This window comes from Hemiscyllium ocellatum, chromosome 9, assembly GCF_020745735.1.
Source record: "Hemiscyllium ocellatum isolate sHemOce1 chromosome 9, sHemOce1.pat.X.cur, whole genome shotgun sequence".
Lineage (NCBI taxonomy): Eukaryota > Metazoa > Chordata > Chondrichthyes > Orectolobiformes > Hemiscylliidae > Hemiscyllium > Hemiscyllium ocellatum.
This window is the reverse complement of record NC_083409.1, coordinates 112,635,536-112,651,211: the sequence shown is the minus strand read 5'-3', so window position 1 is coordinate 112,651,211 and position 15,676 is coordinate 112,635,536. Positions and strand designations below refer to the sequence as shown.

At 44.1% G+C, this 15,676-nt stretch overlaps 1 protein-coding gene across 1 annotated transcript in view; it reads left to right on the top strand.

The window, feature by feature from the left end:
- Positions 1 to 6,046, top strand: part of LOC132819201 (collagen alpha-1(XXIV) chain) — a 429,304-nt gene extending 423,258 nt beyond the window's left edge. The window contains exon 60 of the mRNA XM_060830653.1: positions 4,307 to 6,046. Coding sequence (XP_060686636.1) covers positions 4,307 to 4,453 — 147 coding nt within the window. The 3' untranslated portion in view covers positions 4,454 to 6,046. The remainder of the gene's footprint in view (positions 1 to 4,306) is intronic.
- The last annotated feature ends 9,630 nt before the right edge of the window (positions 6,047 to 15,676 follow it).

Below are 15,676 nucleotides of genomic sequence, written 5' to 3'. Positions count from 1 at the left end.
ACAGGTACATACTTATCTAGGACACACAGTAGCTTTTCCTTGAATAATGTGCCCATTTCTAATGTGCCCATCCCCTACAGTTTCCTTCCCATCCTATGCTTCCTAGATCTTGCCTAATCACATCGTAATTACCTTTCCCGCAGCAGTAACTCTTGCCCAGTGGTATACACCTATCCCTTTCTATCACTAAAGTAAACATAACAGAATTGTGATCGCTATCACCAAAGTGCTCACCCGCTTCCAAGTCTAACACCTGGCTGGGCTCATTACCCAGTACCAAATCCAATGTGGCTTCGCCCCTTGTTGGCCTGTCTACATACTGTGTCAGGAAGCCCTCCTGCACACACTGGACAAAAACTGACCCATCTATAGTACTCGTACTGTAGTGATCCCAGTCAATATTTGGAAAGTTGAAATCCCCCATGACAACTACCCTGTCTCTCTCTCTCTCCTATCGAGAATCATCTTTGCTATCCTTTCCTCTACATCTCTGGAACTATTCGGAGGCCTGTAGAAAACTCCCTACAGGGTGACCTCTCCTTTCCTGTTTCTAACCTCAGCCCATACTACCTCAGTTGACGAGTCCCCAAACATCCTTTCTGCAACTGTAACACTGTCCTTGACCAACAATGCCCCTCCCCCATCCCCTTTTACCATCTTCTCTGTTCTTACTGAAACATCTAAATCCTGGAACCTGCAACAGCCATTCCTGTCCCTGCTCTATCCATGTCTCCGAAATGGCCACAACATCAAAGCCCCAGGTACCAATCCATGCTGGAAGTTCCCCCACCTTATTCCGGATGCTCCTGGCGTTGAAGTAGACACACTTCAAACCAACTTCTTGCTTGCCGGTGCCATCTTGCGTTCCTGAAACTTGATTTCGGACCTCCCTACTCTCAACCTTTTCTATACTCGAACTATAATTTTGGTTCCCATCCCCCTGCTGGATTAGTTTAAACCCACCCTAATAGCCTTAGCAAATTCCCCCCCTAGGATATTGGTACCTCTCTGGTTCAGATGAAGACCATCCTGCTTGTAGAGGTCCCACCTATCCCAGAAAGAGCCCCAATTATCCAAGAATCCAAAACCCTCCCTCCTGCATCATCCCTGTAGCCAGGTGTTCAACTCCCCTCTCTCCCTATTCCTCGCCTCACTAGAACGTGGCACAGGCAACAAACTAGAGACAACAACTCTGTTCATCCTAGCTCTAAGCTTCCATCCTAGCTCCCTGAATTTTTGCCTTAAATTCCCATCTCTCTTCCTACCTATGTCGTTGGTGCCTATGTGGACCACGACTTGGGGCTGCTCCCCCTCCCGCTTAAGGATTCCAAAAACATGATCAGAGACATCACTAACCCTGGTAGCTGGGAGGCAACACACCAACCATGAGTCTCTTTCGTCCCCACAGAACCTCCTATCTGTTCCCCCTAACTATGGAGACCCCAATGACTACTGCTCTGCTCCTCTTCCCCCTTCCCCTCTGAGCAGCAGGGACAGACTCTGTGCCAGAGCCCTGTGCCCCACTGCTTTCCCCTGGTAGGTTCACTCCCCCCCCCCCCCCAACAGTATCCAAAACGGTATACTTATTGTTGAGGAGAATGGCCACAGGGGATCCCTGCACTGCCTAAACTGCACTTCTTTTTGATTGTGGGAGGAAACCGAAGCACCCAAAGGAAACCCACGCTGACGTGGGAAGAATGTGCAAACTCCATACAGACAGTTGCCCGAGGCAGGAATTGAACCCCTGTCTCTGGCGCTGTGAACCACCGTGCTATCCCGAACATGGAGTTTCCATGTTCTCCCCGTGTCTGCGTGGGTTTCCTCTGGGTGCTCCAGTTTACTCCCACAGTCCAAAGATGTGCGGGTTACATGATTGGTCCTGGGAAATGCAGGTTTACCGGGATAGGATAGGTGGATGGATCTGGATGTGATCCTCTCTGGAGGAAAAAGTGAGGTCTGCGGATGCTGGAGATCAGAGCTGAAAATGTGTTGCTGGTTAAAGCGCAGCAGGTCAGGCAGCATCCAAGGAACAGGAAATTCAACGTTTCGGGCCAGAGCCCTTCATCAGGAATTTCCTGTTCCTTGGATGCTGCCTAACCTGCTGTGCTTTAATCAGCATCCTCTTTGGAGGATCAGGATGGGCCAAATGGCCTACTTCCACACTGAAGAGTTCCATGATCACAGATACCTTATTGAGCTACTCAGAAAATGTTGAGAGTAACACAACACAGAACCTAAGGCACAGACATTTCCTCCCCCTTTGTTATCACCATATCCTTCCACTCCTTTCTCTCTCCTGTGCTAATCCAGTTCCCCCTTAAATGTATCAATTTTGTTCATCCCAACCATTCCCTGTGGGAGCTGGTTTCACATTCCCACAATTCTCTTGAGGAGGAAATTTCTCCTGAATCCTGATTGGATTTATTAACGTATCTCTTATAATAATAGTCTCTCGTTTTAACCCCTCATAGAACCATCACCTCTTCCCTCACTCCCCTTTTGATATTGCAAAGAAATTCAAAGCCCAGTCTTCTGTTTTCTGAAATAAACGTTTCCGATCTGTTCAGATTTCAGACTGGGGAGATGATGGTCTTGTGACACTCAAACTCAAACTGTTATTCCAGAAACACAGCAAATGCTCTGGGAACCCAGGTTCAAATTCTGCCATGGTATTGAATTTGAATTCAGTGAACATCTGGATTTAGGAGACTGATCATGACCAGGAATCCATTGACAAGTGTTGGGGGAAAACTTCGAGGAGAAAGTGAGGACTGCAGATGCTGGAGATCAGAGCTGAAAATGTGTTGCTGGAAAAGTGCAGCAGGTCAGGCAGCATCCAAGGAGCAGGAGATTCGACGTTTCGGGCATGAGCCCTTCTTCAGGAATTCAGGATTCCTGAAGAAGGGCTCATGCCCGAAACGTCGACTCTCCTGCTCCTTTAATGCTGCCTGGACCTGCTGCACTTTTCCAGCAACACATTTTCAGCTTGGGGGAAAACTTTGTCTGGTTCACTAATATCCTTTAGGGAAGGGAACTGCCATCCTGACCTGGTCTGGCCTACATGTGACTCCAGACCCACAGCAATGTGGTTGACTCTTGACTACCCTCTGGGCAATTTGGGATGGGCAATAAATGCTGGCCTAGTCAGTCCTGTGAAGGAATTTAAAAATGATTTTCCTGAAGGATGTGACCTCTCATTTCTGGCTTTATTATTTTAAATCTGTTCTCGCGCTCACCCAGTACCTGAGCTGTCTCGATTCTATAATGTCAAGTTCAGAGTTAGAGTCATAGTGATGTATAATACAGAAACAGACCCTTCGGTCCAACTCGTCCATGCTGACCACATATCCTGAATTCATCTAGTCCTATTTGCCAGCACTTGGCCCTTGTCCCTCTGAACCCTTCCTATTCGTACACCCATCCAGATGCTGTAATTGAATCAGCCTCCACCACTTCCTCTGGCAGCTCATTCCATACACGCACCACCCTCTGGGTGAAAAAGTTGCCCCTTAGGGTCCCTTTTAAATCTTTACCTTCTCACCCTAAACTTATGCCCCCTAGTTCTGGACTCCCCCATCCTGAGGAAAAGACCTTGTCTACTTCCCCTATCCATGCCCTCATGATTTTATTCAATTATTGTTAAACAGAATGGTACTGTACATGAATTCAGCAAAGCACTGATTAATGCATCAGCTTGATTTCACACTTGAGAGGTATAATGTTCTGCAGAAATCATGACCTGGAACCAGATCCCAGGTTTCAAATTACATGAGTTTGCAGAATGAATCAAAATTATACCATACAGGACATTCACCTCAGCACATCAGTGAACTGTCAACGCATTTTCAGTTGTCAAATAGCCAATGAACATACAGGCAAAATATCTTTCTGCCATGCAAGTGCTGTAATAGTAGCACCAAATATCTAATGTTACATTCACAGGTTCGAGACAACTTTAACATTATCTCTCCACTTCTCACTGTTATCCCTCCATTTCAAAAGGTGAATGATAGACCGGGAACCGAGCGTTGTGCAGTTTTTTATCATCGCATTTTACAGAACATCCTAAATGTAGGCTCCTGAAAGAGCTACCCAGCTAGTCCCATTCTCAGCCTTACCTCTGTCACCCCCTAACTTCATCACCATCAATTCCATTTCACCAGCTGTCTGGGTGCAATTTGAACCGGTATTCGTTGGGATCCTCTGGTTTACAGGTCCATCAGCGGGGCCACCAACTCAACAGTGCCCCCTAAAACCCCTCTGCTCCTCGACTCTGCTTTGACCCTGATTTGTTTGTTCATTACAGATTCAAGATGGGACATGGCGACAGACACAATTTGTTTTCGACACTCAGGTTGTTGGTCAACTTCCGATCGTTGAAATTCACGAGCTCCCTCATGTCACATCAGCGAGACAGTACCGGGTAGAAATTGGTCCAGTGTGCTTTCTGTAGGAGGACACCGGAACTGAGTTACCCTCATTAACTCGGTCAGGAAGCCAGCCTCCCTGGAGCTGTCAGCTTTTGGAGAGATTATCTCTGTTCGCTGTGGAGCGTTCAGGAACATTTTTGATTCAAACTGACTCCTCAGGAAGAGTGAATTGATGCCTCTCTGTCTCAGTCACTGCGGTTAGCTGGAAATGAAGGCATTTGATGTATCGGGCACAATATTCTGTGCTCCAAGTCATAGTTCTGACCCCAATGGTCATGGAATCTTTCAGTAATGTATCAGTTGTGATTTCAGCTCCAATCACTTAGTCAAGACTGAGAAAGAAAGACCCTTAATAGCACTGAAGACTACTTGTTGCAGAAAGGTGCAATGTCTTCCGATGAGAGGTGGAAGACAGCTCGGAACAAGTGCGCAGTTTTATCTAATCTTGTCCAAATGTGGAAGAGTCCTCTACCTCTGAGTCGCTGCCTGTTCCCATCCGGACTCTGATTTTGACAGGTCAGGAAGTTCCTCATGTTCAACAGGCCTGTTTGTTGAGAGCCCTGTCTTGCCCACATCCTGGAGGGACACAAGGTTAGGTCAGGGTGATTCCCAATCAGATTCAGGCCATTGTTGGTGTTTGATACTGGCTCAGCAATGATCTTTCTGCTGTCTGTGCAGGTAAATATTGGTCCCCAACTGAGGAGGATCTAATTTATCTGGAGCCAGGTTGATTATAAACACCACTTGATGGTAAAAAGCTTGTCCCCAGTGCATTTTGGAACAATGCCCTTGTTTGGATATTGGGTGACAGAGTTGCCAGTGAGGACTCACTCTCCACTGAGAGGCATGCCCCCTTGGCACCAACTCAACCTTCCACTTCCTTCCCTGTCCCCCCAACACCACCCCAATTCCCAAACCCCAACATTCCAAAGTGCAAGTTGTTGGACAGGTTCGAAAAGAGCATAAGAAGTCCTGGTGCCAACACTCAGCAGAAGGCATTCTGTCGTGGAGCACCAAGCACAGACACAGAGCCATGCACCTACCTATCCCACATCTGGTAGTAGTTCAACAGGTGAGGTTCTTTGGGTCCACCTAGACCAAGGTGGGTACTGAATCCTGGGGACTGACTTACACATTGGCATTCTCAGGTGATGTCCCTTTCCCTGTCATTCCTGAACCTCAGTGTTTGCTCATGCGATGGACATCTCATTTCAACAGATACAGATAGAAGGAACTGCACGCTATAACTGCACACCACATCTGCCTCCCGGGTGTCCTAGGTGCTAATATTAATAAGGTGCTACGGTTTTGATATTATGTTGTTTTTTGAAATGTATGTACTGGCTACATTCAGTATTTTTCTGTTTCAAAAGTACTTATTTGGTCATTTATTTCTATCAGAAACATTATTTATATGAACTGTGTAATTATACCAATTGTGTCTTACATTGTATGGAAGTGCTGTACAGATTGGCACAGTGTGTGTGTGGTGACTGTAGATAGATGAAAATGCTTTGCTAGTTAGAGGAATGTTGTAGAACAACTACATGCTTTCTGTTCAGCTTTAAGGTTGTACCTTGCCTTTATATATTAAATTTTGATCTCTCACTCAAGGACATGCAATTTAATGTTATTTGTGTATATTTTGTATAGTTGATTTAGGACTGGGTCAAACAATTTACAGGTAAAAACAATGACTGCAGATGCTGGAAACCAGATTCTGAATTAGCGGTGCTGGAAGAGCACAGCAGTTCAGCAGTAAAATACTGCTCCTTGGATGCTGCCTGAACTGCTGTGCTCTTCCAGCACCACTAATCCAGAATCAAACAATTTATAGTCAGTTCATCAATTAAAGGTTTTATTTAACCTGTTATTATTAGAATTGTAAAGACAGCAAAAGTCTATTTCATCCTGAGTTATTGAATTCCCATTCCACTATCACCAGGACAACTATAAAAATGTTATTAATTTATAGCTTTTATTGCTTGTTTACTGAAACTAACTTAACAAACTGACTTCACTCAATACAAAAGGTAAAGTCACTGTGGCCAGGAGGATGGTGGAATACTCCCCACTTACCTGGATGGGGGCAGCTCCAACAACACTCAAGAAGTTTGACACCATCCAGGACAAAGCAGCTACTGATTGGCACCATATTCACAAACATCCACTCCCTCCACCATCAACGCTCAGTAGCAACAGTGTGGACTATCTACAAGATGCACTGCAGAAATTCACCAAAGATCCTCAGACCCACAAGCACTTTCATCTAGAAGGACAAGGGCAGCAGATACATGGGAACACCACCCCCATGAGTTCCCCTCCAAGCCACCCACCATCCTGACTTGGAAATATATCACCATTCCTTCACTGTCATTGAGCCAAAATTCAGGAATTCCTTCCCTAAGGACATTGTGGGTCACTCTACAGCACATGAACTGCAGCGGTTCAAGAAGGCAGCCCACCCCCACCTTCTCAAGGGGCAACTAGGGACAGGCAATAAATGCTGACCCAGCCAGCGACACCCACATCCCACAAAATGAATACGTTTTTTTAACAAGTCTTACTAGACCAAGAGGCTGCTGTCTCATTAGAGAGAGAGGAACGAGTGGTGGTGTTTTAACCTGAGACAAAGGGCGAGGTTAAGAAGACAGCCCTGCACGGTGACCCTCAGCTGATGTGAGACTGGAACCCACACTGTTGGTGTCACTGTACACTGTAAACCAGCCATCCAACCAACTGAGCTAACCAATATAACCCCTAGCTGTTCTATCTAACTTGCCATAAGATATTGTGCTGATTGCTATTCTGATTATGTTGCAAGTTCTCCAGAACTGTAAGCAGGTTACTGTTCAATACAATAGAGAAGTTCCAAAATAACAGCAGAGATCCAAGTTCATTTAGTCAGAATTCAACAAATTTCTTTGAACTGTTGCTATTAAATTCTACTTATCAACAACTTGCTCATTCCATCAGCAAGGTGATTTTGCAAGTTCTGATACAATAGAAGGGTGTTTCTTTGAATTTGTAATTTACAATGTTTTAGTTGTACTTTACATTCTCCAGGATAAATCTTTTGGTCATTATACTTCATAGTTTAGTGACTTGAGGAACAAGGTCTTTAACTTATGAATATTAGCATGCAAGTACTTATACCCTATCTCCTATTCTAACCAGAATTAAACCATCTAGAATTCAGAGGGTTAAGGAGTGATCTGATCGAAGTCTACAATGTATTAACAGGAAAAAACAGGGTAGATAAAGTTGAACTATTTTCACTGGTTGGAGATTCTAGAACGAGGGGCATACTCTGAGAATTAGGGCCAGACCATTCAGGAGAGACATTAGGAAGCACTTCTACACACACAGGGTGGGAGAGGTTTGGAATCCTCTTCCACAAACAGATGCTAGATCCATTATTAATTTTAAATCTAAGTGAGATACATTTCTTGATAAATAGTCCTACGTTCCTATCTGACATTTGAAAAAAAGGATTGTTAAGAGGATAGGAAATACAAAAGCAAAACATTAGAGTTTAAAGTACAGGTAAAGAAACTTTGCATCAGTACCAGATGTAGTTCTTGAACAAAAGCTATCAAATCCCATTGTCTGACCTTTCATAGCCTTTCACTGAAAATGATCACCTGGTTGGAATCCTGAGATTCCAGTTGATTGTTGACTGTGGCCTATGACTCACTGCCAGGGCAAGTCCAGAATGTTAAACCTACAGAACTACACGATATTTCCAGCACAGAAACAGCCCCTTCTGTAAATTGGCCCGTATCAGTGTTTCTCCACCCGCCTCCCTCATTCCAGCCTATCTTTACCTATATCTTTCCATTTCTCTCTCTCTCATGCATTCACTCACCTCCCCCTGAAATGTCCCAATAAGATTTGCCTTGAAGAATGGGCTCCTTATTCTCCTCAGCCTCGGAGTAAATACATTTCTCCAGAATTGCTGATAGGATTTCTCCCTGTCTGGGACTTTTGGACTGCCCCATTTAAGATATTTTGTTACTTTTTTCTCTTTCGTTTCTTTGGAAGGGAGGTGAGCAGGGATGGTAGCGCAGGCAGTGCAGTGTTCCTCGTGTGGGATGTTTGATGTGAGGGACACCTGCAGGGAGTGCACCCAACTCCAGCTCCTTGACGACCATGTTAGGGAACTGGAAGGACAACTGGATGAACTCAGGATTATTCAGGAGGCAGAGACAGTTAGAGATAAAAGCTACAGAGAGGTAGTTACTTCTAGAAATGAAGATAGGTAATTGTCAGAGGGGTAAGAAGCAAACAGTGCAGGGATCCCCTATGGCCATTCCCCACAGCAGGTATTCCGTGTTGGACACTGTTGGGTGGGACCAGGGGTAAGCCATGGGGTACAGGTCTCTGGCACAGAGCCTGTCTCAGTTGCTCAGAAGGGAAGGGGGGAGGGGAAAGGAGTAGAGCATTAGTCACTGGGGCCTCCATAGTTAGAGGGACAGATAGGTTCTGTGGAAATGAGAGAGACTCACGGTTGATGTGTTGCCTCCCAGGTGCCAGGGTCCATGATCATGTTTTTGGGATCATTAAGGGGGAGAGGGAGCAGCCCCAAGTCGTGGTTCACATAGGCACCAGCGACATAGGTAGGAAAAGCGATGGGGATTTAAGGCAGAAATTCAGGGAGCTAGGGTAGAAGCTAGGAACTAGAAAAAACAGAGTTGTTATCTCTGGTTTGTTGCTTGTGCCATGTGCTAACAAGGTGAGGAAAAGGGGGAGAGAGGAGTTGAACACATGGCTACGTGGATGCTGCATAAGAGAGAGTTTTGAGTTCCTGGATAATTGGAGCTCATTCTGGGGTAGGTGGGACCTCTACAAACAGGATGGTCTTCACCTGACCCACAGGGACACCAATATCCTGGGGGAGAAATTTGCTAATGTTCTTTGGGAGGGTTTAAACTAATTCAGCAGGGGATGGGTATCTGAATTATAGCTCCAATGTCCAGGAGATTGAGAGTAGTGAGGTTATAAATAAGGATTCAAGGTTACAAGAATGCACTGGCAGACAAGAAGTTGGTTTGAAGTGTGTCTACTTCAACACCAGGAGCATCCGGAATAAGGTGGGTGAATTTGCGGCATGGGTTGGTACCTGGGACTTTGATGTTGTGGCCATTTCGGAGACATGGATAGAGCAGGGACAGGAATGGTTATTGCAGGTCCTGGGATTTAGATGTTTCAGTTAGAACAGAGAAGATGGTAAAAGAGGGAGAGGTGTGGTATTGTTAGTCAAGGACAATATTACGGTGGCAGAAAGGACGTTTGAGGACTCAGCCACTGAGGTAGTATGGGCTGAGGTTAGAAACAGGAAAGGAGAGGTCACCCTGTTGGGAGTTTTCTATAGGCCTCCGAAAAGTTCCAGAGATGTAAAGGTTAAGGATAGCAAAGATGATTCTGGATAGGAGCAAGATTAACAGGGTAGTTGTTACAGGGGATTTTAACTTTCCAAATATTGACTGGTAATACTATAGTTCAAGTACTTTAGATGGGTCAGTTTTTGTCCAATGTGTTGCAGGAGGGTTTCCTGACACATATGTAGGCAAGGCCACATTGGATTTGGTACTGGGTAATGAACCAGGCCAGATGTTAGATTTGGAGGTAGGTGAGCACTTTGGAGATAGTGACCACAATTCGGTTATGTCTAATTTAGCGGTGCAATGGAATAGGTAAGTAATACAGGCAAAAGTTATAGCTGGGGGAAAGGCAATTATGATGTGATTAGGCAAGATTTAGGATGTGTAGGATGGGGAAGGAAACTGCAGGAGATGGGAACAATTGAAATTCGAAGCTTATTCAAGGAACAGCTCCTGTGTGTCCTTGATAAGAATGTACCTGTCAGGCAGGGAGGAAATTGTCGAGCGAGGTAGCCATGTTTTACTAAAGAAGTTGAATCTCTTGTCAAGAGGAAGAAGAAGGCTTATGTAAGGATTAGACGTGATGGATCAGTTAGGGTGCTTGAGAGTTACAAGTTAGCCAGGAAGGACCTAAAGAGAGAGCTAAGAAGAGGCAGGAGGGGACATGAGAAGTCATTGGCAGATAGGATCAAAGAAACCCCTAAAGCTTTCTATCGGAATATAAGGAATAAAACAATGACTAAAGTAAGATTAGGACCAGTCAAGGATAGTAGTGGGGAGTTGTGCATGGAGTCAACAGAGATAGGAGAAGTGTGAAATGAATATTTTTCATCAGTATTCACACAGGAAGAAGAAAATGTTGTCGAGGAGAATACTGAGATATGGGCTACTAGGCAAGACAGGATTGAGGTTCATAAGGAGGAGGTATGAGCAATTCTGGAAAGAGTGAAAATAGTTAAGTCCCATGGGCCAGATGGGATTTATCCTATGATTCTCTGGGAAGTCAAGGAGGAGATTGCAGAGTCTTTAGCATTGATCTTTATGTCATCATTGTCTACAGGAATAGTGCTGGAAGGCTGGAGGATAGCAAATGTTGTCCCCTTGTTCAAGAAGGGGAGTAGAGACAACCCTAGTAATTACAGACCAATGAGCCTTACTTTCATTGTGGGCAATGATTTGGAAAAGATTATAAGAGATATGATTTATAATCATCTAGAGAGGAATAAATTGATTAGGGATAGTCGACACAGTTTTGTGAAGGGTAGGATGTATTTTGGGGCCACTGCTGTTTGTCATTTTTACAAATGACCTGGATGAGGGCGTAGAAGGATGGGTTAATAAATTTGCTGATGAAACTAAGGTCAGTAGAGTTGTGGATAGTGCCGAAGGATGTTGCAGGTTACAGAGGGACATAGATAAGCTGCAGAGCTGGGCTGAGAGGTGACAAATGGAGTTTAATGTGGAAAAGTGTGAGGTGATTCGCTTTGGAAGGAGTAACAGGAATGCAGAGTACTGGGCTAATGGTAAGATTCTTGGTAGTGTAGATGAGCAAAGAGATCTCAGACTTCATGTACATAGATCCCTGAAAGTTGACACGAAGCTTGATAGGGTTGTTAAGAAGGTGCAGGGTGTATTAGCTTTTATTGGTTGAGGAATTGAGTTTTGGAAACATGAGGACATGTTGCAGCTGTACAAGGCTTCAGAGGAGATTTACCAGGATGCTGCTGATATGAGGAAAGGCTAAGGGACTTGAGGTTGTTTTCATTAGAGAGAAGGGTAAGAGATGACCTAATAGAGACGTACAAGATAATCAGAGGGTTAGATAAGGTGGGCAGTGAGAGCCATTTTCCTCAGATGGTGATGGCTAGCACAAGGAGACACAGCTTCAAACTGAGGGGTGATAGACATAGGACAGATGTCAGAGGTAGTTTAATTACTCAGAGAGTAGTAGGGGTGTGGAATGCCCTGCCTGCAACAGTAGTAGCCTCGCCAACATTAAGGGCATTTAAATGGTCATTGGATAAACATATGGATGACAATGGAATAGTGTAGGTTAGATGGGCTTCAGATTGGTTCCACAGGTCTGAATATAATTACTGCTAAATTACTATTCCTCAAAGGCTAATTTTATATTTGTGGGAAGGCAAATTTCTCAAAGATATTAAAAATTACATAATTAATAAAGGTTTGGTGATATTGACATTTTAACTTCTACCTAAATCCAGTCAATCACTTATTATTTTCAGTCTGAAAAATTATACATAGAAACAGAGAAGCTAGGAGCATGAGTAGGCCATTCGGCCCCTCAAGTCTGCTCTACCATTTGATATAATCATGGTTGATCTTCAAGCTCAATACGCTAATCCTCACCCCTCTCTCCCCCCATATCACTTCATCCCTTTAGCCACCGGAGTTATATTTACCTTGACCTTGATAATGCTTTGGCCTCAACCACTGTCTGTGGCAGTGAATTCCACAGCCTGCACACTGTCTGGGTGAAGACATTTTTCCTCATCTCTGTCCAAAAAGGTTTATCCCTTATCCTTAAACTGTGACCCTTGATTCTGGGCTCCACACCATCAGGAGCATCTTCCTACCTCTACCCTGTGTAGTCCATTTCCATGGATTCCCCCTCATTAATCTAAACTCCAGTGACTACAATCCTAACTGACTCAATGTCTCCTCATATGTCATCCCAGGAATCAATTTGGGAAATCTTCATTGTACTCCCGCAATAGCAAAAACATCCTTCCTCGGATATGGAGATCAAAGCAGCACACAATCCTCCAGGAGTGCCCTCACCAAGAACCCGGTACAATTGCAGCAAGACACCCCTGCTCCTGTACCCAAACCCTAGAGACCAACATACAGTTTATCGTCTTCACCACCTGCTGCACCAACACACTTACCTTCAGCGACTGGTGCATGACGATGCCCACGCCTTGTACATTCCCCTCTCTCAGTTTACAGCCAATCAAATAATAATCCTTCCTTGCTGCCACTGGGGAGACTTCAGGTTGATGTGAGGTTTTAAAAGGAGTTGATGAAGTTTTGAAGGATTCAGTTTGGTTGAGCCTGCCTGAAAGTCTTGAATTAACTGCTTCAAACTATTGACTTCGACACAACAAGCCAGAGCTATCAGAAATACAAGCTACAAACTGGATATCCAAAAGCCAGCTCATATACAGGAACACACTTCATTTCACTTAGATTAGATTAGATTACTTACAGTGTGGAAACAGGCCCTTCAGCCCAACAAGTCCACACCAACCTGCCAAAGCGCAACCCATCCAGACCCATTCCCCTACATTTACCCCTTACCTAACACTACAGGCAATTTAGCATGGCCAATTCACCTAACCTGCACATCTTTGGACTGTGGGAGGAAACCCACGCAGACACAGGGAGAATGGTGCAAACTCCACACAGTCAGTTGCCTGAGGCGGGAATTGAACCCGGGTCTCTGGTGCTGTGAGGCAACAGTGCTAACCACTGTGCCACCATGCCGCCCACTAAATGATGGCCTAGCCAGATACATCCCATAAGTGAATAAAATAGGAGATAAATCCATAATAGAAGATAGACCCATCCCCATCCTTGATTCTTGTGAGGAGGGGGTAATTCCACAGGGTGTATGCAGTAAGGGTTCTCAGCATCGTGTTTGATGTACTGCTGGAATGCTGAGCACCAGCAAACATCCACTGAATCCCAGACAGAAGGCCCTAACTAAATGTCCTGGCCTCTAAGTTACAGAAAATCCCACTTCAAGTGGAAGAAAATTTACACTTTTTGATTGATCTAAATACCAGCTGGTGCAGGCCCATTGAATGTGTGCTCAGCATTCCAGCAGTACATCAAACATGATGCTGAGAACCCTTACTGCATACACCCTGTGGAATTCTCCCCTCCTCACAAGACTCAAGGGTGGGGGATGGGTCTATCTTCTATTATGGATTTATCACCTATTTTATTCACTTATGAGATGTATCTGGCTAGGCCAGCATTTATTGCCCATCCCTAATTACCCAGAGGGTAGTTAAGAGTCAACCACATTGCTGTGGGACTGGACTCACATGTAAACCAGGTGAGGTAAGGATGGCAGTTTCCATCCCTAAAGGACATTAGTCACCCTGATGGGGTTTTCCAACAATTGACATACTCATCATTAGACTCAGTTAAAAATCACACATTGTGTGATTTTTAACTTTGTCCACCCCAGTCCAACACCGGCTCCTCCACATCATCAATAGACATATAATTCCAGTTTCTTTATTGAATTCAAATTCCATTATCTGTTGTGACAGAAGTTGATCCCAGGTCCCCAGAACATGAGCTGAACGTCTGGATGAATATTCTAGTGATAATACCACCGGCAATCGCCTCCCAGTGAGAGAGACAATTCATATCATCTGAATAAACCTTTTATTTCATTTTCAAATTCCTTGGCTTTTCAAAAGAATGCTGTGCACCATCCGATTCCACCCTGCACCATCTGATTGTTATGGAATTGAACAGAACTGGTATAAAGATAACTGCCTTAGAGAGGCAACTTTAATTTGAAATAAAATCTTGCTTGTTGTGATTGCAAGATCAGGTTCCTAAGAAGAATTAATTGATATTGTTTCCGCCTTTAAAAAGTAAAGTGCATGCAGCCACTCCTTAAATGTTTGTAGTTTTTATGAGTTACAGTCACATGGTTAAATGGGAGAAAACAGTTGGGTCTGAGGAAGGGTCTCCAGACCCGAAACATTAACTTTGATTTCTCTCCACAGATGCTGCCAGACCTGCTGAGCTTTTCCAGCGATTTCTGTTTTCGTTTCTGGTTTTAGCCAAGATGTATGTAAAGGAGACTTTTTTAAAATCAAAGGTAAATGAAATATGTCAAAACATGCATTCAAGCAATACTTACAGAAATTTACAATCACAACCTTATCTTGTGGCATGTCCATTTTCTGACCAAATAAAGCTCAATAATAAGAGTAAATCTGTATATGTTCCCATTCCTTAGAGAGAGCTATCTCTCACATCAGAATAATGAGCTCAGGTAAATAGATATTCATTCAAAGAATAATGTACTGGCCTCGGCTCTTTGACACTTTTTTTATCTAAACCAATCACACATGCTTCAGGCTAGGTGAGTGTGATTACCGTTGACATGAAGGCAGGATTTGTCACAATTCGCTGGGCTACTGTTTCTGGAAAGTGGAAAATGAGAAGGTTTACTGGGATTGCCAATTACTCTTTGACTCAAAGTGACCCAGGATAGAAGAGAACCACACCAGCTTCCATTATCAGCAATAAAAATGTAACCTTATTTATGTAACCTTATTTAGTTTGGAGAGACTAAGCATAATTCGGTTACATTTAATTTAGCGATGGAAGTGGACAGGTAAATGCCACAGGGCAAGAGTTATAGATGGGGAAAGGGCAATTATAATATGATTAGGTAAGATTTAAGAGGCATAAAATGGAGCAGCAAAATGTAGGGGATGGGGACAATTGATATGTGGAGCTAGTTTAAAGAACAGATATTGCATGTCCTTGATAGGTATGTCCCTGACAGGCAGGGAGGAAGTGATAAGGTAAGGGAACCGTGGTTTACTACAGAAATTGTATCACTTGTTAAGCAGAAGAAGGAGGCTTATGTGACGTTGAGGCGAGATGGAGAGGTACAGAGTAGCTCAGAAGGATTTAAAGAGAGAGTTAAGAAGAGCAAGGAGGGGACATGAGCAGTCTTTAGCCGGTAGAATAAAGGAGAACCCTAAAGCTTTCTATAGGTATGTGAGGAATAAAAGGATGACGAGGGTAAGAATAGGGCCAGGCAAAGACAGAAGTGGGAAGTTGAGTGTGAACCCTGTGGAG